Source organism: Nycticebus coucang, chromosome X, assembly GCF_027406575.1.
Source record: "Nycticebus coucang isolate mNycCou1 chromosome X, mNycCou1.pri, whole genome shotgun sequence".
NCBI lineage: Eukaryota > Metazoa > Chordata > Mammalia > Primates > Lorisidae > Nycticebus > Nycticebus coucang.
This window is the reverse complement of record NC_069804.1, coordinates 20979243-21001414: the sequence shown is the minus strand read 5'-3', so window position 1 is coordinate 21001414 and position 22172 is coordinate 20979243. Positions and strand designations below refer to the sequence as shown.

General features: G+C 40.4%; 1 protein-coding gene across 1 annotated transcript in view; it reads right to left on the bottom strand.

Moving 5' to 3' along the window:
• Positions 1-3386: 3386 nt before the first annotated feature.
• The window catches only part of SMS (spermine synthase), a 62641-nt gene continuing 43855 nt past the window's right edge, over positions 3387-22172 (bottom strand). The window contains exons 8-11 of the mRNA XM_053579740.1: positions 12547-12661; positions 11325-11404; positions 6126-6241; positions 3387-3895 (exon numbers count right to left, since the gene is read on the bottom strand). Of these exons, the coding sequence (XP_053435715.1) occupies positions 3856-3895; positions 6126-6241; positions 11325-11404; positions 12547-12661 (351 nt within the window). The 3' untranslated portion in view covers positions 3387-3855. The remainder of the gene's footprint in view (positions 3896-6125; positions 6242-11324; positions 11405-12546; positions 12662-22172) is intronic.

The following is a 22172-nucleotide window of genomic DNA, read 5'->3' as shown; positions in this document are numbered from 1 at the left end:
CTTAGAACTGGAACCAGACAAGGTTGTCCTCTGTTACCTTTACTATTCAACATAGTGCTGGAAGTTCTAGCCAATACAATTAGGCAAAACAAGGAAATAAAGGGAATCCAAATGCGAACAGAGGAGGTCAAACTCTCCCTCTTTGCTGATGACACGATCTTATACTTAGAGCTAATCCCTAAGACTCAACCACAAGACTCCTGGAAGTCATCAAAAAATGCAGTAATGTCTCAGGATATAAAATCAATGTCCACAACTCAGTAGCCTTTGTATATGCTAATAACAGTCAAGATGAGAAGCTAATTAAGGACACAACTCCTTTCACCATAGTTGCAAAGAAAATGAAATACCTAGGAATATAGCTAACAAAGGAGGTGAAAGACCTCTATAATGAAAATTATGAAATCCTGAGAAAGGAAATAGCAGAGGATATTAACAAATGGAAGAACATACCATGCTCATGGCTGGGAAGAATCAATATCGTTAAAATGTCTATATTTCACAAAGCAATCTACCTATTCGATACCATTCCTATCAAAATACCAACATCGTACTTTCAAGGTTTAGAAAAAATGATTCTGTGTTTTGTATGGAACCAGGAAAAAACCCATATAGCTAAGGCAGTTCTTAGTAATAAAAATAAAGCTGGGGGCATCACCATACCAGATTTTAGGCTGTACTACAAAGCCATAGTGGTCAAGACAGCATGGTACTAGCACAAAAATAGAGACATAGACAGTTGGAATCGAATAGAAAACCAGGAAATGAAACTAACATCTTAGAACCACCTAATCTTTGATAAACCAAACAAGAATATACCTTGGGGAAAAGACTCCCTATTTAATAAATGGTGTTGGGAGAACTGGATATCCATATGTAAAAGACTGAAACTGGACCCGCACCTTTCTCCACTCACAAAAATTAATTCAAGATGGATAAAGGACTTAAATTTAAGGCATGAAACAATAAAAATCCTCAAAGCATAGGAAAAACACTGGAGGACATTGGCCTGGGGAAAGACTTCATGAAGAAGACTGCCATGGCAATTGCAATAACAACAAAAATAAACAAATGGGACTTCATTAAACTGAAAAGCTTCTGTACAGCTAAGGAGATAACAACCAAAGCAAATAGACAACCTACACAATGGGAAAGGATATTTGCATATTTTGAATCAGACAAAAGCTTAATAACTAGGATCTATAGACAACTCAAATTAATCCACATGAAAAAAGCCAACAATCCCATGGGCAAGAGACATGAATAGAACCTTCTCTAAAGATGACAGACGAATAGCTAACAAACATATGAAAAAATGTTCATCATCCTTATCAATTAGAGAAATGCAAATCAAAACCACCCTGAGATACCATCTAACCCCAGCAAGAATGGCCTACATCACAAAATCTCAAAACTGCAGATGCTGGCGTGGATGTGGAGAGAAAGGAACACTTTTACACTGCTGGTGGGACTGCAAACTAGCACAACCTTTTTGGAAGGAAGAAACCTCAAAGCACTCAAGCTAGACCTCCCATTTAATCCTCCAATCCCATTACTGGGCATCTACCCCGAAGGAAAAATATCCTTTTATCATAAGGACACTTGTACTAGACTGTTTATTGCAGCTCAATTTATAATCGCCAAAATGTGGAAACAGCTAAATGCCCACCAACCCAGGAATGGATTAACAAACTATGTACACCATGGAATATTATTCAGCCATTAAAAAAAAGGAGACTTTACATCTTTTGGATTAACCTGGATGGAAGTGGAAGACATTATTCTTAGTAACGCATCACAAGAATGGAGAAGCATGAATCCTATGTACTCAATTTTGATATGAGGACAATTAATGACAATTAAGGACACAGTAGGGGTGGGGAAAGGGGAGAGCAGAGAGAGAAAGGAGGGAGGGGGATGAGGCCTTGATGTGTGCCACACCTTTGGGGGGCAAGACACGATTGCAAGAGGGACTTAACCTAACAAATGTAATCAGTGTAACTTGGTTTATTGTACCCTCAATGAATCCCCAACAATTAAAAAAAAACAAAAAGGAAAAGGAGTACATATTCACTTGTTTTTTTTTGTTTGTTTGTTTGTTTTAAGACAGAGCCTCAAGCTGTTGCCCTGGGTAGAGTGCTATGGTATCACAACTCACAGCAACCTCCAACTCTTGGGCTTAAGCAATTCTCTTGCCTCAGCCTCCCAAGTAGCTGAGACTACAGGTGCCTGCCACGACACCCAGCCATTTTTTTGGTTGCAGTTTTCATTGTTGTTTTAGCTGGCCCAGGCTGGGTTCGAACCCGCCAGCCTTGGTGTATGTGGCTGGCACCCTACCCACTGAGCTACACGTGCCACCACACATTCACTCATTTTTAAAGAGCACTTGTTATATACCATACCTACCAAGGGCCAGGCACAGTGGCTCATGCCTGTAATCCTACCACTCTGGAAAGCTGAGACAGTGGACCACCTGAGCTCAGAAGATCAAAACCAGCCTGAGCAAAAGCAAAACCCCATATATACTAAAAATAGAAAAACTAGCCAGGTGTTGTGGCAGACGCCTATGGTCCTAGCTACTTAGAAGCTGAGGCAAGAGGGTCACTCAAGCCCAAAAATTTAAGGTTTGTTCTGTGAGCTATGACACCACAGCCCTCTAACCAGGACACAGAGTGAGACTCTGTCTCCAATAAATAAAAAGAATGTTCTATATTAACACAAATTCTACCTCTAGACACTGAATATTTCATTTTTAATGCTTTGCTTACTGTGACTTCACCATAATAAACTTACTTATTGCATTAATAAGGTATAAACTTTTTATAAAACCAATAGAATAACCCAGCGATATCTAACAATCCAAGTTTATGTAAGTTCACTTTGATGTGGATAATTACCTACAGACAATACCAAGCTGTCACATGTACTTCCTTAGGAGAATTTACAAGTAGCTCTTATTGCTGAGGGCCTCTGTCATATCAGTACATCTAAGAATCTTCTCAGAAAGTTTCATAGCAGGTATCCAAAATAATCTTTATTTCCAACATCTACTACACCAGTAAGAGTGGAAATAGAAATAAGCTTCCAACTTTCAACTTTACAGTCACGCAAAATCTTTTGCTAGCCTTAGGTCAATGTTAAAGTGAAGGACTGGTGAATAGAATGGGTTGTGTATCATTTAGCACAGTAGCAAATGAAATCATTACTACTGTTCAAAAACGACCCCAAGGCCATCCTATCATAAAGAGATAAATGACACCAGTGATAGAACTAAGAACAGACCAGGAGATAAGTCTGCTTTTGGAGATCAGAAGTGAGAATGAGGGGATCAGAAGTGAGAAAGAGGGGACTGTGCTGAAATAAAACAACAGAACACGTGAAATATTTCTTTTGTAACTTTAATTGAAGCATTGCTATTCATTTTTTTTAACTCTTATAAGCACCAAATTTTAATATCTAAGTCAATTTGGGGGGAAAGAAACACCATCAAGAACTTCCCTCCAGAACAAAACAATGATGTTCATTCCACCAAACATCCAAATTGAAAGTCTACCAAAAAAAAAAAAAAAAGCCACACAGAAATAAAAACAAAAATCACATTCTAGGGGGTCAGTGCATTTAGCAGTCTTCGCTGTGCTGTCTAACTGTCCTTCAGCTGACTTTCAAAAAAAAAAAAATAATAACACCCTAGCTCATCAAAATATACATTTTTGATTTGCTTTTTTAAATTAAAAATAATAATTAAAAAAAGAGTAAGAGATTCACAATCATTTGCCTGACTCATTTCGATGTCTTGTACAGCATATGGAGGTCAGGAAGGCTATTTGCAGCACATGTGATTAGGGATATCCATCTTCAAAGTTTAGCTTTCTTCCAAACAGTGTAAAATACCCACCTAGACAGGGAGTCAAGGAATAAAAGTTGGCAATTCAAAGAACAGGCATCACTTAAAATTCATTTGCTGGCCCAGAAATTGGAAGATGTAATGGCAGGCTGGGTGCGGTGGCTCACACCTGTAATCCTAGCACTTTGGGAGGCCAAGGTGGGTAAATTCCCTGAGCTCAGGAGTTCGAGAGCAGCCCAAGCAAGAGTGAGACTTCTCTCTACTAAAAACAGAGACAACTAGACTGCCATTATAGCGGGTACCTGTAGTCCCAGCTAAGAATTTGATGTTGCTGTGAGCTATGATGCCATAGCACTCTACCCAGGGAAACAGAGAGGAAGGGAGGGAGGGAGGGAGGGAGGGAAGGAGGAAGGAAGGAAAGAAGGAAGGAAGGAAGGAAAGAAAGAAAAGAAAAGCATCATACCTTAGTATTGTGGGAATGAAAATAAGGCCACTTTGCAGACTGGGACACCCACCACTGGGCATGGCAGAAGGAACGCAAATATTCTAGCAGGTAACACTACTGCCACCAAGGTCTCATAAAAGTTTTAGAGAGGCCAAGCATGGTGACTCACGCCTATAATCCTAACACTCTGAGAGGCCAAGGTGAGTGGATCGCTCCAGCTCAGGAGTTTGAGACAAGCCTAAAGTGAGACTCTATCTTTACTAAAAACAGGAGAACTAGCTGGGTGTTGTGGCGGGTGCCTGTAGTCCCAGCTACTTGGGAGGCTGAGACAAGAGGATCACTTTGAGGCCAAGAGTTTGATGTTGCTGTGAGCTATGATGCCACAGCACTCTAGCCAAGGCACCGAGTGAGATTGTCTGCAAAAAAATAAAAGTTTTAGGGAATTAAAGAAAGGAAGAACAGAAGGAGGGAAAGATTGTGGGGAAGGGGAAGAAAGAGGGAGGTCAGATAGAAAAAAATAAGTGGAAATAAGCAAAAGAGGGAGAACTGGAGGATAGAAGCCTTTTCCCCAAATGTAATCAACTGATTCTCCCAAACCTCTAAACATGTGAACACAGATTTGACTAGAAGAAAGCTCCCAAAGTTCACAGTGGAAGGACATGGCTGTGCAGCAAACACAATAACCCCCTTCTGTCTTGGCTTCTTCTTGCCTCCTGCCGGCTGTCTGCCATCCCAGCCTACCCAGGCTGGTGGGACCTGGCTGCAGGCTGGTAGCACTTGCAGCATCTCCCTTGACAGCAATAAAAACTGCTGTCATGGGAACCTGGACTCAGTCACCACAGGCTATAGTCCACATTTTAGAAGAAGGAAAAGCAGTATAAATTTCCAGCAACAACACTGTCATTTTTGATTTTCTTCTGTGTTTTCTTATTTCTCTGAGCTAACTTTACCAAGCAAACCTAAAGGAGAGCCCCAACATTAGCTGTGGTGTCCCACCATTATTTTAGTTCTTCATTTCTACTGCAAATTAAAATCAAGTGTAAAAACTAATATTAAAGTCAGATACTTTTTATTTATTTATTTACTTTTTTGTAGAGACAGAGTCTCACTTTATGGCCCTCTGTAGAGTGCTGTGGCCTCACACAGCTCACAGCAACCTCCAACTCCTGGGCTTAAGCGATTCTCTTGGCTCAGCCTCCCGAGCAGCTGGGACTACAGGCACCCGCCACAACGCCCGGCTGTTTTTTGGTTGCAGTTTGGCCGGGGCCGGGTTTGAACCCACCACCCTCGGTATATGGGGCCGGCGCCTTACCGACTGAGCCACAGGCGCCGCCCTAAAGTCAGATACTTTTAATGTAACAGTAGAATGAGCGTTTTCAGATTTTTATCTGCAGTGGGTAGGGCATGTTTTAGACTAAGACGTGTCAAGCTTTTCAGATGCACAAAAATCCCCTGGGGCGCTGATAAAACAGGTCACCAGCCCCATTTCCAGCACCTGAAGGGGTAGCAGGTAGGAGTGGGGCCTGAGAATCTGCATGTCAAACTAGTTCTTCCCAGGTGATGCTGCAGGTTTGGGAACACCTTTGAAAGCCACTACTTTGGAACATTGGTGCTGTGGCAAGCCACAACCCAGATTTTCTGTGGGTGGGACTCTGGAACCAGCATTTTTTTTATCTGGGTGAGGGGGCATTTCCACTGCACAGCCAAGTTTGAAAAGCAGGGCTTTATACATTCTAGAGCTAATTCCACTTATTTCTGAGATTTAAAATATTACATTGGCAGAGGATTCACTTGAGTGCTCTGAGCTAGAAACACAATGTCATGGTCAAAGGATACAATTCCAAATACGAAGGGACACAAACGATCTCCTTCGAGAATTCCACAGGACAATACAGGCGCCCGAGCTGTTCTTCATAGAGCGACAGGGCTTCTGTCAGATTGACACAGTTCCCCTAAATCAAATGGAGAAAAGCAAACAATAAGATTGAATCCTACTGAGGGTTCCCCTCATCTGAAGGTCTCTGGAGAATAAGTCTAGCTTTAGATAAAAGTTCATCTTAGAAAATGAGATAAGGCTTCTGTACTTTCACAAATTGCACTGAATTCTCATTTATAGACTCATTAGCTTATTATCCTTCTACCTCATTTACCAAGCCACTTCAAATTATTAGTGTATGAAGCAATAGAAAGCAGAGACCAATTTCTCATTAGTGACACAGTCATTGTACCACATACAATTTAGCAGAGATTCATACACACTACCCATTCAAAGTAAATTTTCTCAGGAATGGTCTCCACTGTGTTGAAAATTAAGTATCAAAAAGACAGCATTCTTGATTTCCAGAATGTTTTAAACTACAAGCCTCCTAAGAGTCTAAAATATTGACAGAGAACAATATTCACTCCTCATGCTTTCCTCAAACAGGTGAAAGAGGGAAGGAGGGGACAGGTAAATTCACACCTAACAGGCATGATGCATACTATCTGGGACACAACTTATAACCGTGGCTCAAACTGTATGAAAGTCAAGCACGTTAACTAAAACACTGATACTCCTATAACATCCTAAAATCAAAATAAAAATTTCAAAAAAAATTTTTTTACAAAGCCCAAATCTGGGACTTATTTTAAGGCATAAGAGAACAAAAGATTCTTCAGGATATATATGCCAGGGATATCCCCCAGCTGCATCCCTTATCAAAAACTCTTTGACTTCAGCATTCTAACCTTTCTCCCTTTCTGGTCATCGCTTTTTTTGGCATTCCCGGCAGCTAGGGATAGTTAATGAGATATAATGAAAGTCTAAGCTTTTGATTCTGAACAAACTAAGGCAGGGTGGGAGGGGGGCGTTCCTTCAAAATTCTTCCAGCCTATAACCTGAATGATATCTGGAGCTACAGCAGCCATCCTGTGACTATGAGATATCTGGAGCTACAGCAGCCATCCTGTGACCATGAGAGAAAAATAGTAAAGAGAATTAGAGATGCCAGCCAAGATATAGCAGAGCTGCTAAATGGACATAATATTTGCCTAGCTTTAGAGCCGTGCTTCTCCATCTTTAATGTACATGTGAATCACAGGAAATCTTGTTAAAATACAGATTTTTGAATCAGTAAGTTTGGGTGAGTTTATCATTTCAGCCAATCTGCCTCCAAGTGCTTTTCGTTATGGTAGAAAACAAGATGAGTATTTAATACCACATATTTCCTTCTAACTTCTGAAGTTCTTAACATTCACAGGACTACTGAATCTATGTGCTGGTTCCATTTCTTCTTAAAAACTTTACTACTGATTTGCCTCAAAATAGCCATGTACCATGTAAAAGAAGAGTTACAAATATAGGCAGCCTATGATGTAAGAACTCCTGAGAATGGCACTTCAAAACCAACCAGCCAACTGGTCACGGGCAAGAGGTTAGAACTATTCTGAGAGCTGGCCTTGGTGGTTTTAACTTAGCACATTCACTCAGCATGACGTCGTCCTTCAGGGCCAGCCTGTTTAGTAACCCATCATCTAGGGTCCTGTAGTGGGATACGGTCAAAGTGCCCTTCGCCACTATATAATTTGGTTTCAACATCAAGTTCACCATGAGAGCATATAAACACCACACATGTAATTTAAAATTCACAAATAGAAAACACTGTCCAGTTGTTTTTAGAATACACACCACTGGGGAAGCTATAGAATAGAAATGCCACCAAGATGCACAGTAAATGGCTTTCCTTGTCATCTTAAAATTGGCACTGCACTCTTTCTCTGTCTTTATAGACGGTATATGGGAGGACTTCCTACAGAGAATGTGGTAAGGAAAAAGGAAAGTTTCAATTTGTTCTCTCCCAACATTGTCAAGAAGCAGTTGGGAAAAAAAGAAACTTACCACAAATAGAGACTTACCCCCCAAAAAGTGAAGTGATATATTTCACTTTTCCATTTAAATGGAAAGACTTGTTTTCTTTTCAAGAAAGACACATAGGAAATAGAGAACAAAAATCTAACAGCAAAGAAGCAAGCACCTATTAAGGATGAGAGGATGGAATGGGACAGGGGGTGGGAAGTGCACCTAGTGGTTAAATCCCAATTCAGCAGTTTCAGTTCTAGAAAGATCTCCTTGCCCCACATTAGGTGTGAGTACCTCATACTTGCTTTTTATTTTATGAATTCTGTATTATTTACATCTTCTATACTTAAGTTAGAATATGTTATTTCCATAATATAAAAAATAATAGATATAGAAGAATACATCCTTAATGACACTTTTTTTTTAAGACAGTCTCACTTTGTTGCCCTTGGTTAGAGTGCCGTAGTGTCACAGTTCACAGCAACCTCAGACTCTTGGGCTGAAGTGATTCTCTTGTTTCAGCCTCCTGAGTAGCTGGACCTACAGGCGCCTGCCACAACACCCGGCTATTTTGTAGAGACAGAGTCTTGCTCTTGCTCAGATCGGTCTTGAACTTGTGAACTGAAAGCAATCCACCTCTGTCTCAAAAAAAAAAAAAAAAATTCACTTGTGAAAAAGTCCAACTGGTTGTTTGTTTTTTGTTTTTTTTTGGTTATTTTTTTTTTTGCAGTTTTTGGCCGAGGCTGGGTTTGAACCCACCACCTCCAGCATATGAGGCCGGCACCCTACTCCTTTGAGCCATAGGCACTGCCCCAACTTGCTTTTTTATAGTAAGAAGCTTTCATTTGAGGTTTCACTGTAGATTTCTTATAAAGCAGGGGTCAGCAACCTTTCTTTGTGAAGGGCCAAACAATATATTTTAGGCTTTGCAGCTCATACGGCACTCACTGCACTATTTGACGCTGCTGTTATAGCATCAAAAAAGCCACAGACATTATGTAATGTACAGGAATGGCAGTGTGCAAAGAAAACTTTACAAAAACAAGCAAAAGGCCAGATTTGCCCCATGGTTTGTAGATCCCTGCTTTAAATAGTCAGGTCTAGAACATGTTTTAAAAAAATCATTTCTAAATATCAGGGGGAAAACATCCATTTGTAGTTGTTTGCTCTCCTCAAACCTTCCCAACACTTTTACCAAGTACAAAGTCCAAGATTAATCTCCACTAGACTACAGGTCTCACAGGCAGAGGAAAAAGGAAGAAAATAAGATAGGCTAGACCCTGATTCAAGGTGTCTTAAAGTCGCTAAGTTGTTTTCAGACTCCATAAAATATACAAGGTAGACTTGTGCCTGTAAATGCCTCCTTGGGAGAATAAAGTTAAGACCTCTACCTGTTGTAGACATTTAAATATACCATCAATTACAATTTAAATACAATATACTAATTCTTTATTTTTAAAAAAAAGTGGAGGAGAGAATTCTCCTGTAAACCTAGCAGAATTCAGACACCAGAGTGCAATACTACCTAAGTATTTATCTTTTATTACCAAGGAAATTTTGTATCAAATAAAGAAAATAGATCATCAACTAGCTACCTTGGCAATCATTTATATTATTTTATTTATTTATTTGTTGAGACAGAGTCTCAGTCTTTCACCCTGGGTAGAGTGCCATGGCATCATCATAGCTCACAGCAACCTCCAAGTCTTGGGCTCAAGTGATCCTTTTGCCTCAGTTTTCCTATTTTTCAGTAGAGACAGGGTCTCACTCTTGTTCAGGCTGGTCTCAAACTCCTGAGCTCAAGGGATCCACCCACCTTGGCCTCCCAAAGTATTAAGATTACAGGCATGAGCTACCACGCCTGGCCTCTTTGTTAAGGATTTTAATAGGTTATATATATTTTTTATATATCAAGAAATATAGGGCCAGGTGTGGTGCCTTACACCTGTAATCCTAGCACTCTGGGAGGCCAAGGCAGGTAGATTTCCTGAGTTCATAGGTTCAAGACCAGCCTGAGCCAGAATGAGACACTGTCTCTAAAAAATAGCTGGGCATTTGGAGGGCACCTGTAGTCTCAGCTACTTGAGAGGCTGAGGCAGGAGAATTGCTTGAGTCCTAAAGCTAAAGGTTGCTGTGAGCTATGATACCAGAGCACTCTACCCAGGGCAACTGAGACTGTCTTAAAACAAAAAAAAAAAAGAGGGTAGCGCCTGGGGCTCAGTGAGCAGGGTGCCAGCCCCATGTACGATGATGGTGGGTTCAAACCCAGCCCCAGCCAAACTGCAACAACAAAAAAAAAAATAGCCAAGCGTTATGGTGGGCACCTGTAGTCCCAGCTACTGGGGAGGCTGAGGCAAGAGGATCGCCTAAAAACCCAGGAGTTGGAGGTTGCTGTGAGTGTGATGTCATGGCACTCTACCAAGGGTGATAAAGTGAGACTCTGTCTCCAAAAAAAAAAAAAAGTTATAAAAAAATAAAAAGAAAAGAAAAAGAAAAATAATCTATAAGCTTTCTTTTAAAATGAAGAATCACCTAAGAATGAGAAAAACAGCACAATCTGCTTCCATCTGGTGGCAGGAGTTCATACTACAACTAGAGCTGTTTTTGGTTGTTTTTTAGAGTCTTACTTTATTACTCATGGTAGAGTGCTGTACTGTCACAGCTCACAGCAACCTTCAACTTCTGGGCTTAGGCGATTCTCTTGCCTCAGCCTCCTGAGTAGGTGGGACTACAGGTGCCCGCCACAACGCCCGAATATATTTTTGTTACATTTTGGCTGGGGGCGGGTTTGAACTTGCCACCTTTGGTATACGGGGCCAGCACCCTACTCACTGAATCAGAGGTGCCGCCCATACAACTAGAGCTGTTTAATAAAAATGCATGTTGGCAAATGTAAGGGCTTTGCAATTAAGAGTCTCCTAGAAGAGAAAAGGAAAAACAAACATCACAGTCTGTGTCTCCATCTAGTGGTAGCAGCTTACACTACAGACAAAGACCAAGATGGATAAATCAAGACACGAACTCATTAATTCCCAGTAGCTGACAGGTCATCGGTTATTTACAAACCTACTGCTTAAAACAACATAATTCAATGATGCTACTCTACCTTTTAAAGAAAATTTTAAGAATAGACATTCAATTTCAAAATATAAAATTCTTATTGAGAGTTCTGGAGAAAGACCAATTTAGTATCTTACCTGTGTAAAATATTTCCCATCCTGTTTCAATACTTTCATTGAGAGGTCAAGAATCAGTCTGAGAAACTCCCATGTGGAATCTGAATGTTTAAAAAAATGTAACTTTTATAAACATGAGTTTGTGCGCATCTACAACATCTAAAGTCGAATGTTCACTCTAATATTCAACATGAAAAATCAAAAAAAAAAAGAGAAAAAGCCATGAACTTAAGACCCAATATTGGTGAGCTCATTCATCAACAGTATAACGTATGGTTATATGGCCAGTGCATGCACACACATATACACACAAAGCAAGGTCAAAATCAAATGTGCATCTACTTAGCCCTTCTCTCACAATACTAGTAAATATTTGACACAAGGGCAGTGGTTGAAATCTGAAAGAAAACTGCTTTCATTAAGAAAGCAAACAGTAACATCAAACAAGAAACTCAAAGGGGTCTGCAAACTCAGCTGAAGTCAAATTTATAGAAAAATCATTAACCAGCAGTGATTTGAGAAAGTGAATTATCTCTTGTTGTTTAGCAAGGTCATCAGTTTACCCCAAAATAGGTTAAAAAAAATCACATAGTGGTAATCCCAGCAACTGGGAGGCCGAGGTGGGTAGATTGCCTGAGCTCACAGGTTTGAGACCAGCCTAAGACAGAGTGAGACCCTGCCTTTAAAAATAGCCAAGCATTGTGGTGGGAACCTGTAGTCCTGGCTACTTGGAAGCTGAGGCAAGGGAATCATGTAAGCCCAGGAGTTTGAGGTTGCTGTGAGCTATGACACCACAGCACTCTACCAAGGGCAACACAGAGAGACTCTGTCTCAAAAAATATCACATAACTTAAATAAATTGTCAAACAATTCACTGCCTTGATGTGATGAATCATTTTAAGCTTTTGTTTCAAATGGCTGAGTTAATTCTAAACTCATTTGGTGGCAGAACAAGAAATAAAGCCAAGTCCAAATCCAGTCATCTTTTCCACCACCGGCCTCAATTTAACTCCCTTTAAAAACAAAACATGAGAGAACTTAAGCATCTCTAAGATCCTTTTATTATCACATGGTGCTAAGGGAAACATTTCCATGAAAAAAATCTTGGTTAAAAACCAAAACACAGAGTGGCACCTGTGGCTCAAAGAACTAGGGCGCCAGCCCCATATACCGGAGGTGGCGGGTTCAAACCTGGCCCAGGCCAAAAACTGCAAAAAAAAAAAAAAGCCAAAACACAATCTACCTTCTTCCGGAGACGTGGAGATTGGAACAGCTGTCAAATCATTAATCACGTAATCAAACTCTTTCCCTTCTTTGGCGTACCTCTTAAGTACTGGAATACAGTCTTCTATTAGAACCTTCCAGAAAGAAAAGGAATAAATCAATGAGCCAACACATGGATGTAGTTAAACAACACTAGTAAAGGAAGGAGAGAAAATGTAAGCCAAGGACTTATGTCCATAGCAGTTGCCACATGAAAGGGCGGGGGGGACTTTCATCTTTTGTCTATAACAGAAAAATTAAGTGCTTACTCTGTACCAGTGTTTTTCAACCTTTTTTTAATCTCATGGCACACTTGAACTCATAAACTTCATGGCACATTTAAATTAGGCTGATCAAAAGAAAAGTAAAAGAGTATACCTTTTTTAGTTTATTAACACAAACAAAATGCACCATCACTGCCAAAAATAAATAAAACTATTTATCATAATGTCATTAAAAGACAAAGAATTGGAGAGAGGTGGAGCAAGATGGTGACTGAGTAACAGCTTCCCTGCAACTGGGCACAGTGAGTCTGGGGAGATAAGACTCCAGGCATCTCTGGCTGGTGGGATCTGCCTATAATCATCCCTTTGAGGATACAGAGAGTCAGCAACGGACTTCTGGACCCCAAGAGGAAGACAAAAACAGGGGGAAACTGGCAAGAGGTTGCGTGTGTTCGATCGACCTAATCCCGCCGGCAGCCATAAGTATAAGCAGCAGTGAGACTGCAAACCGGAAAGGCCTTACCTGTGAACAGTTTTCGTGTTTTTGGACTTGGCACTCAGTTGAACTGCCTTGGGGAGAACTTGAGCAGGAGTGCGGACAACTTTGAGCACTGTCTAGGGCCCCAGACTGAGCCGCTGAGCCAGACGGAGCTAATAGTGTTCGGCTGTGGGCCGCAGGGAGCCACTGTGAGAGAACTGCCCCAGCAAGCTCTGCCCTCAGGGTCGCAGAGCAAGGATCGGGCGGGAGCTAGTAACCTAGTGACTGAGCAGCCTAAAGACAGGGACTGAGCTGCCTTACAGCCTTAACCCTCAGGGGCAGAGTGAGACCGGTTTTGGCACACTGGAGCCTAGGGCTGTTGCCCTGGGTAGAGTGCCGTGCCATCACAGCTCATAGCAACCTCAAACTCCTGGGCTTGGTGCCGCCTGGACCTCCATAAGAGCTGCACTGCAACCCACGACCCGCGACCTGCGACCCGCACCCGCCGGGCCTCGGCATGCACTGACCAGAACTGCGGGAGCCACGCAACCCTGCGTCCACTCTCCTGTACCCTCCCTGCCTCCACATCGGCCCACTCATCTGGCCAGGGACTCTGGTAGCCACGTGCCCTCCAGAGCCCTCCCTACCTCTGCACAGAGCCCTTTTCCTGGCCAGAGACTGCTGGAGCCTTGGGCTCTCTGTGCCAAAGTCACTGGGTGCCAGGCACTCCCAGAACCGTGAGCACTACCTCCCGCCCTGTTACTGGATCCGGGTGTGTCACACTCTGGAGCTGCTTCCACAACCAGAACTCCTAGCTGGGGCAGCCCCAGAGGAAATACACAGGGTCACTCCCTACAAAGATCCAGCAACAATAGAGTGATCCCGCTGGGTTCTAATCTTGGAGATACCTCCCCAACTCTGAGGATGGCCAGAGGCAATGGTGAAAAACAATCATGAGGCGCAATCAACTGAAAAACTCTGGCAATATGAATAATCAGAGTAGATCAACTCCCACAAGGATCAATGGGGCAGACAAGCACAAGATCCCATGCACAAACAAATAACTGAGATGTTAGAAATTGAATTCGGAATCTGGATAGCAAATGAGATCGAATTAGAATTCCAAGCAGTAACCCAAAAGATATCTCAAGAATTCAACGAATTCAAAGACCAAACGACCAAAGATTTTGACACATCGAGACAGGAAGCTGCAACCCTCAAAGATCTGAGAAACACAGTAGAATCCCTCAGTAACAGAATGGAGCAAGCAGAAGAAAGGATTTCTCACATTGAAGACAAAGTTTTCGAACGCTCTCAAACTCTCAAAGAGGAAGAGAAATGGAGGGCAAAAACAGATCACTCTCTCAGAGAGCTCTGGGATAATTCGAAGAAAACCAATATTCATCTGATACGGATCCCCGAAAGCGACGAAGTGGCTTCACAAGGCACAGAGTCTCTTTTCCATGAGACTATGAAGGAGAACTTTCCAAACACGCCAAGAGATTCTGAAATTCAGATAGCAGACAGTTTCAGAACTCCAGCATGACTCAACCCGAATAAGACATCCCCCAGACACATCATAATCAATTTCACTGAAGTTAATATGAAGGAGAAAATTCTGAAAGCAGCCAGATGAAAGAAAACCATCACCTACAAGGGCAAGAATATTAGAATAACTGCAGATCTCTCTGCTGAAACCTTTCAAGCTAGAAGAGGATGGTCATCGACTTTTAATCTCCTAAAACAAAATAACTTTCAATCCAGGATCCTGTACCCAGCTAAACTGAGTTTAAATTATGACGGAGAAATTAAATACTTCAATGACATTCACATGTTGAAGAAATTTGCCACAACTAAAACAGCTCTCCAGGATATTCTCAAACCTATCCTCCATAAAGACCAGCGTAATCCCCCACCACAAAAGTAAACTCACCCAGAAAATTTTCATCGAACTCCAACTTCCACAGTCGCAAAAAGATTAAAAATGTCCACCGGACTCTCGAAAGGCTTATCAATATTCTCAATTAATGTGAATGGTTTAAATTGTCCTCTAAACAGGCACAGGTTGGCTGACTGTATTCAAAAACTCAAGCCAGGTATCTGCTACATACAAGAATTGCATCTTACATTAAAAGACAAATTTAGACTCAAGGTGAAGGAATGGTCATCTATACTCCAGGCAAATGGAAAGCAGAAAAAAGCAGGCATTGCAATCCTATTCACAAATGTAATAGGCTTTAAACCAACCAAAATAAGGAAGGATGAGGATGGACACTTCATATTTGTGAAAGGTAATACTCAATAGGATGAGATTTCAATTATTAATATTTATGCACCCAACCAGAATGCACCTCAATTTGTAAGAGAAACTCTAACAGACATGAGCAACTCGATTTCCTCCACTTTCATAGTAGTTAGAGATTTTAACACCCCTTTAGCAGTGCTGGATAGATCCTCCAAAAAGCAGCTAAGCAAAGAAATTTTAGACTTAAACTTAACCATTGAACATTTGGACTTAACAGACATCTACAGAACATTTCATCCCAACAAAACTGAATGCACATTCTTCTCATCAGCCCACGGAACATACTCCAAAATCAACCACATCCTAGGCCACAAATCCAATCTCAGCAAATTTTAAAAAATAGAAATTATTCCTTGCATCTTCTCAGACCATCATGGAATAAAAGTTGAACTCAATGACAACAGGAACCAGCATACCCATACAAAAACATGGAAGGTAAACAACCTTACGCTGAAGGATAGATGGTTACAGACGAGATTAAGAAGGAAATCACCAAATTTTTGGAATAAAATAACAATCAAGACATGAATTACGAGAACCTCTGCAATACTGTAAAGGCAGTCCTAAGAGGGAAATTTATAGCATTGCAAGCCTTCCTCAAGAAAACAGAAAGAGAGAATGTTAATAACTTAATGGGACATCTCAAGCAACTGGAGAAGGAAGAACACTCCAACCCCAAACCCAGCAGAAGAAAAGAAATAACCAAAATCAGAGCAGAATTAAATGAAATTGAAAACAAAAGAATTATACAACAGATCAATAAATCCAAAAGTTGTATTTTTTAAAAGATCAATAAAATAGATAAACCTTTGGCCAACCTAACCAGGAAAAAAAGAATAAAATCTCTAATTTCATCAATCAGAAATTGGTAATGATGAAAAAATAACAGACCCCACAGAAATTCAAAAAATCCTTAACAAATACTACAAGAAACTCTGTCAGAAATATGAAAATCTGAAAGAAATCGACCAATACCTAGAAGTATGCCACCTACCAAGACTTAACCAGAATGAAGTGGAAATGTTGAACAGGCCTATATCACGTTCTGAAATAGCATCAACTATACAAAATCTCCCTAAAAAGAAAAGCCCAGGACCAGATGGCTTTACGTCAGAATTCTACCAAACCTTTAAAGAAGAACTAGTACCTGTATTACTAAACCTCTTCCAAAATACAGAAAAAGAAGGAATACTACCCAACACATTCTATGAAGCAAACATCACGTTGATCTCCAAACCAGGAAAAGACCCAACAAGAAAAGAAAATTATAGACCAATATCGCTAATGAATATTGATGCTAAATACTCAATAAGATCCTAACAAACAGAATCCAACAACACATCAAAAAAATTATACACCACAACCAAGTGGGATTTATCCCAGGGTCTCAAGGCTGGTTCAATATACGTAAATCTATACATGTAATTTGGCACATAAACAAACTAAAAAATAAGGACCATATGGTTCTTTCAATTGATGCAGAAAAAGCTTTTGATAATATCCAGCATCCCTTCATGATCAGAACACTTAAGAAAATTGGTATAGAAGGGACATTTCTTTTTTTTTTTTTTTTTTTTTGTAGAGACAGAGTTTCACTTTATCGTCCTCAGTAGAGTGCCGTGGCGTCACACAGCTCACAGCAACCTTCAACTCCTGGGCTTAGGCAATTCTCCTGCCTCAGCCTCCCAAGTAGCTGGGACTACAGGCGCCCGCCACAACGCCCGGCTATTTTTTTGTTGCAGTTTGGCCAGGGCCGGGTTTGAACCTGCCACCCTCGGTACATGGGGCCGGCGCCCTGCTCACTGAGCCACAGGCGCCGCCGAAAGGACATTTCTTAAACTAATAGAGGCCATCTACAGCAAACCCACAGCCAATATCATATTGAATGGAGTTAAATTGAAATCATTTCCACTTAGATCAGGAACCAGGCAAGGTTGCCCATTGTCTCCATTGCTTTTTAACATTGTAATGGAAGTTTCAGCCATTGCAATTAGGGAAGAAAAGACAATCAAGGGTATCCACATAGGGTCAGAAGAGAACAAACTTTCACTCTTCGCAGATGATATGATCCTGTATCTGGAAAACACTAGGAATTCTACTACAAAACTTCTAGAATTGATCAAGGAATACAGCAATGTCTCAGGCTACAAAATTAACACCAATAAATCTGTAGCCTTTATATATACCAACAATAACCAAGCCGAAAAAACAGTCAAGGACTCTATTCCTTTCACAGTAGTGCAAAAGAAGATGAAATATTTAGGAGTATACCTAACAAAGGACGTGAAAGATCTCTACAAAGAGAATTATAAAACTTTAAGGAAAGAAATAGCTGAAGATGTTAACAAATGGAAAAACATACCATGCTCATGGCTGGGAAGAATCAACATTGTTAAAATGTCTATACTACCCAAAACAACATATAATTTTAATGCAATTCCTATTAAAGCTCCATTGTCATATTTTAAAGATTTTGAAAAAATAATACTTCGTTTTATATGGAATCAGAAAAAACCTCAAATAGCCAAAAACATTACTCAGCAATAAAAACACAGCAGGAGGAATCACACTACCAGACCTGAGACTGTACTATACATCGAAAGTGATCAAAACAGCATAATATTGGCACAAAAACAGAGAAGTAGATGTCTGGAACAGAATAGAGAACCAAGAGATGAGTCCAGCTACTTACCGTTATTTGATCTTTGATAAGCCAATTAAAAACATTCAGTGGGGAAAAGATTCTCTATTTAACAAATGGTGCCGGGTGAACTGGCTGGCAACCTGTAGAAGATTGAAACTGGACCCACACCTTTCACCATTAACTAAGATAGACTCTCACTGGATAAAAGATTTAAACTTAAGACATGAAACTATAAAAATACCTGAAGAAAGTTCAGGGAAAACCCTTGAAGGAATTGGCCTAGGTGAATATTTTATGAGGAGGACTCCCTAGGCAATTGAAGCAGTATCAAAAATACACTACTGGGACCTGATCAAACTAAAAAGCTTCTGCACAGCCAAGAACATAGTAAGTAAAGCAAGCAGACAGCCCTCAGAATGGGAGAAAATATTTGCAGGTTGTACCTCCGATAAAGGTCTAATAATCAGAATCCACAGAGAACTCAAACGTATTAGCAAGAAAAGAACACGTGATCCCATCTCAGGGTGGGCAAGGGACTTGAAGAGAAGCTTCTCTAAAGAAGACAGACGCACAAACACATGGAAAAAAGCTCATCATCCTTAATCATCAGAGAAATGCAAAACAAAACTACTTTGAGATATCACCTAACCCCAGGAAGAGTAGCCCACGTAACAAAATCCCAAAACCAGGGATGTTAGAGTGGATGTGGAGAAAAGGGAACACTTCTACACTGCTGGTGGGAATGCACACTAATACCTTCCTTCTGGAAGGATGTTTGGAGAATACTTAGAGACCTAAAAATAGACCTGCCATTCGATCCTATAATTCTTTTACTAGGTTTATACCCAGAAGACCAAAAATCACAATATAACAAAGACATCTGTACCAGAATGTTTATTGCAGCCCAATACATAATTGCTAAGTCATGGAAGAAGCCCAAGTGCCCATCGACCCACGAATGGACTAGCAAATTGTGGTACATGTATACCATGGAATATTATACAGCCTTAAAGAAAGATGGAGACTTTACATCTTTCATGTTTACATGGATGGAGCTGGAACATATTCTTCTTAGCAAAATATCTCAGGAATGGAAGAAAAAGTATCCAATGTACTCAGCCCTACTATGAGGCTAAATTATAGCTTTCACATGAAGGCTATAACCCAACTATAGCACAAGACTATGAGGAAAGGGCCAAGGAAGGGAAAGGGAGGGGGGAGGTTAGGGTGGAGGGAGGGTAATGGGTGGGGCCACACCTACGGTACATCTTAGAACGGGTACAGGCGAAACTTACTAAAGGCAGAATACAAATGTCTACATACAATAACTAAGAAAATGCCATGAAGGCTATGTTGAACAGTTTGATGAGAATATTTCAGATAGTGTATGAAACCAGCACATTGTACCCCTTGATTGCACTAATGTACACAGCTATGATTTAACAATAAAAAAAGACAAAGAATTAAAATCTTCAAAAGAACTTATTTACGTTTATTTTTCTGTTTATTATAATTTTGCATTTAATGAGCTATCTGAGCTTGACTTTTGTTACAATATCTTCTTTACAAGGTCAAATTTTGGACAGGCATACCCTCAAATCTTCTTCTAAGGTTCTAGCCATGATCGACTTTTGTTTTTAATATTATTCATTTTAGAAAAGCTCACTTCACACAAGTATGATATAAATAACAAAAGAAATATTTCTATTACTTTTTTGGGAATATTTGAAAATTCACCCTTGAGAGATAATCAAAGGTTGTATTATGTGTTGAATATTTGCATTGCAATCCTCTCATTTCTTATTTCTATTAACTCTTCCTCTTCTGTAATATTTAAATTTGATAATGTACATGCACTTAATTAAAACACAATTTTGGGGGGGAAGGACAGAGTCTCACTATGTCGCCCTCGGTAGAGTGCCATAGCGTCACAGCTCATAGCAACCTCAGACTCTTGGCCTTAAGCGATTGTCTTGCCTCAGCCTCCCAAGTAGCTGGGACTACAGGTGCCTACCACAACACCTGGCTATTTTTTGTTGTAATTTTAATTGTTGTTTAGCAGGTCGGGGCCGGGTTCAAACCCACCAGCCCCAATGTATGTGGCCGGTGCCCTAACCACTGAACACAGGCACCGAGTCTGGTCTCCAACTCTTGAGCTCAAACAATCCACCCACCTAGGCCTCCCAGAATGCTAGGATTACAGATGTGAGCCACCACACCCAGACGATATTTCTTTTAATTCATAAACTTTTTCTTTTTTTTTTTTTTTTTGAGACAGAGTCTCACTTTGTCGCCCTTGGTGGAGTGCCCTGGCATCACAGCTCAACAGCAATCTCAAACTCTTAGGCTCAAGAAATCCTCTTATCTCAGTTTTTCATTTTTTTAGTAGAGATGGGGTCTCAATCTTGCTTGGAGTGGTCTCCAACTTGTGAGCTACAGTGATCCACCTGCCTTGGCCTCCCAGAGTGTTAGGAATATAGGCGTGAGCCACTGTGCCTGGCTAATTCATAAAAACTTGGTAGAACTCTGTGTAGGCACAGTGGCTTTCATGTATAATCCTAGCACTCTGGAAGGCCAAGATGGGTGGATCGCTTCAGCTAATGAATTCCAGACCAGCCTGAGCAAAAGCGAGATCCTGTCTCTACTAAAAGTACAAAAACTGAGGCAAGAGGATCATTTGAGCCCAAGAGTTGGAAATTGCTGTGAGCTATGATGTCACAGCACTCTACCTAGGGTGACAGCTTGAGTTTCAAAAAAAGCTTGACAGAACTCATCCTCAAGGTAACCATCTCACTTCCATATGCAGTAAGAGCTGCGTAAGAGAAGTGTGCATTGAGGAACACAATTCTGCAATTAATCTTGATTGCAATGGTCTGCTTTTTATAAAATTAATGATGTTAACAGTGTCATCTAGGACCTTTTGTAATTCAGACACAAATGATTTTGATGTTAACACTTCTATGTGTAGAAAACAATGTGTAAAAATAATTTTTGCATTTTTTTCTGCAAGTGTAACAAACCCTTTTATACCTCCAGACATAGATGAGGCTCCATCGTACAAATACTTATACGGAAATCCCAAGACAATAGTTATTAGAATTAAAAGTAATTATGAATCAAATCAAAAATATCTTGGCCTTTTGTTGTTGTTTGGAGTGGCTGACTAAGTAAAAACTGTTCTGTAATTTCTTTATAGACAAATCTATTGAATGCTAAAAGTTGAGGTTTACTGATATCAATAGATTGATTCAACTGAATTGCGAACACATTTACTTCTATGAGCTATTACTTGAAATTCTATTTCTTTTTTTTTTTGGACAGAGTCTTACTATGTTGCCCTCTATAGAGTGCTATGACCTCACAGCAACCTCCAACTCTTGGGCTTCAGCGATTCTCTTGCCTCAGCCTCACAAGTACCTGGGACTACAGGAGCCCGCCACAATGCCCGGCTATTTTTTGTTGCAGTTGTCACTGTTGTTCAGTTGGCCGGGGCCAGGTTCAAACCCGCCAGCCTCAGAGTATGTGGCTGGTGGCGTAACCACTGTGCTATGAGCATCGAGGCTGAAATTCTATATTGTCACATAAATCCTTAACACACTGGGACATTTTATTATCTAAAAGCAGAAATTTTTAAAATTTCCTTTTACTACACTTCTCCAAACATTGTTACAGTTACATAGCCGGCAGGTACAATAATGGATTCTGCAATTGTATGAGATTTCATTTTCCTAGCTAGTATTTCTGCAACTTGCTTCTTCTGCTTTATCTGATATCATTGCATGTTTAGTCCATAGTTTTGCTTCTTTAGTATTACTGAGTGCAAGTCATTTGAAATATTCCACCAGCTTTTTGGACAAGTAGGAATGCCTGGATTGTAAATGTCTCTTTAATTTACTAGGAACCAGTTTCATTTGCTAAGGTCTTGCCACAAACTATGCATGTAGGACGTGGTGGA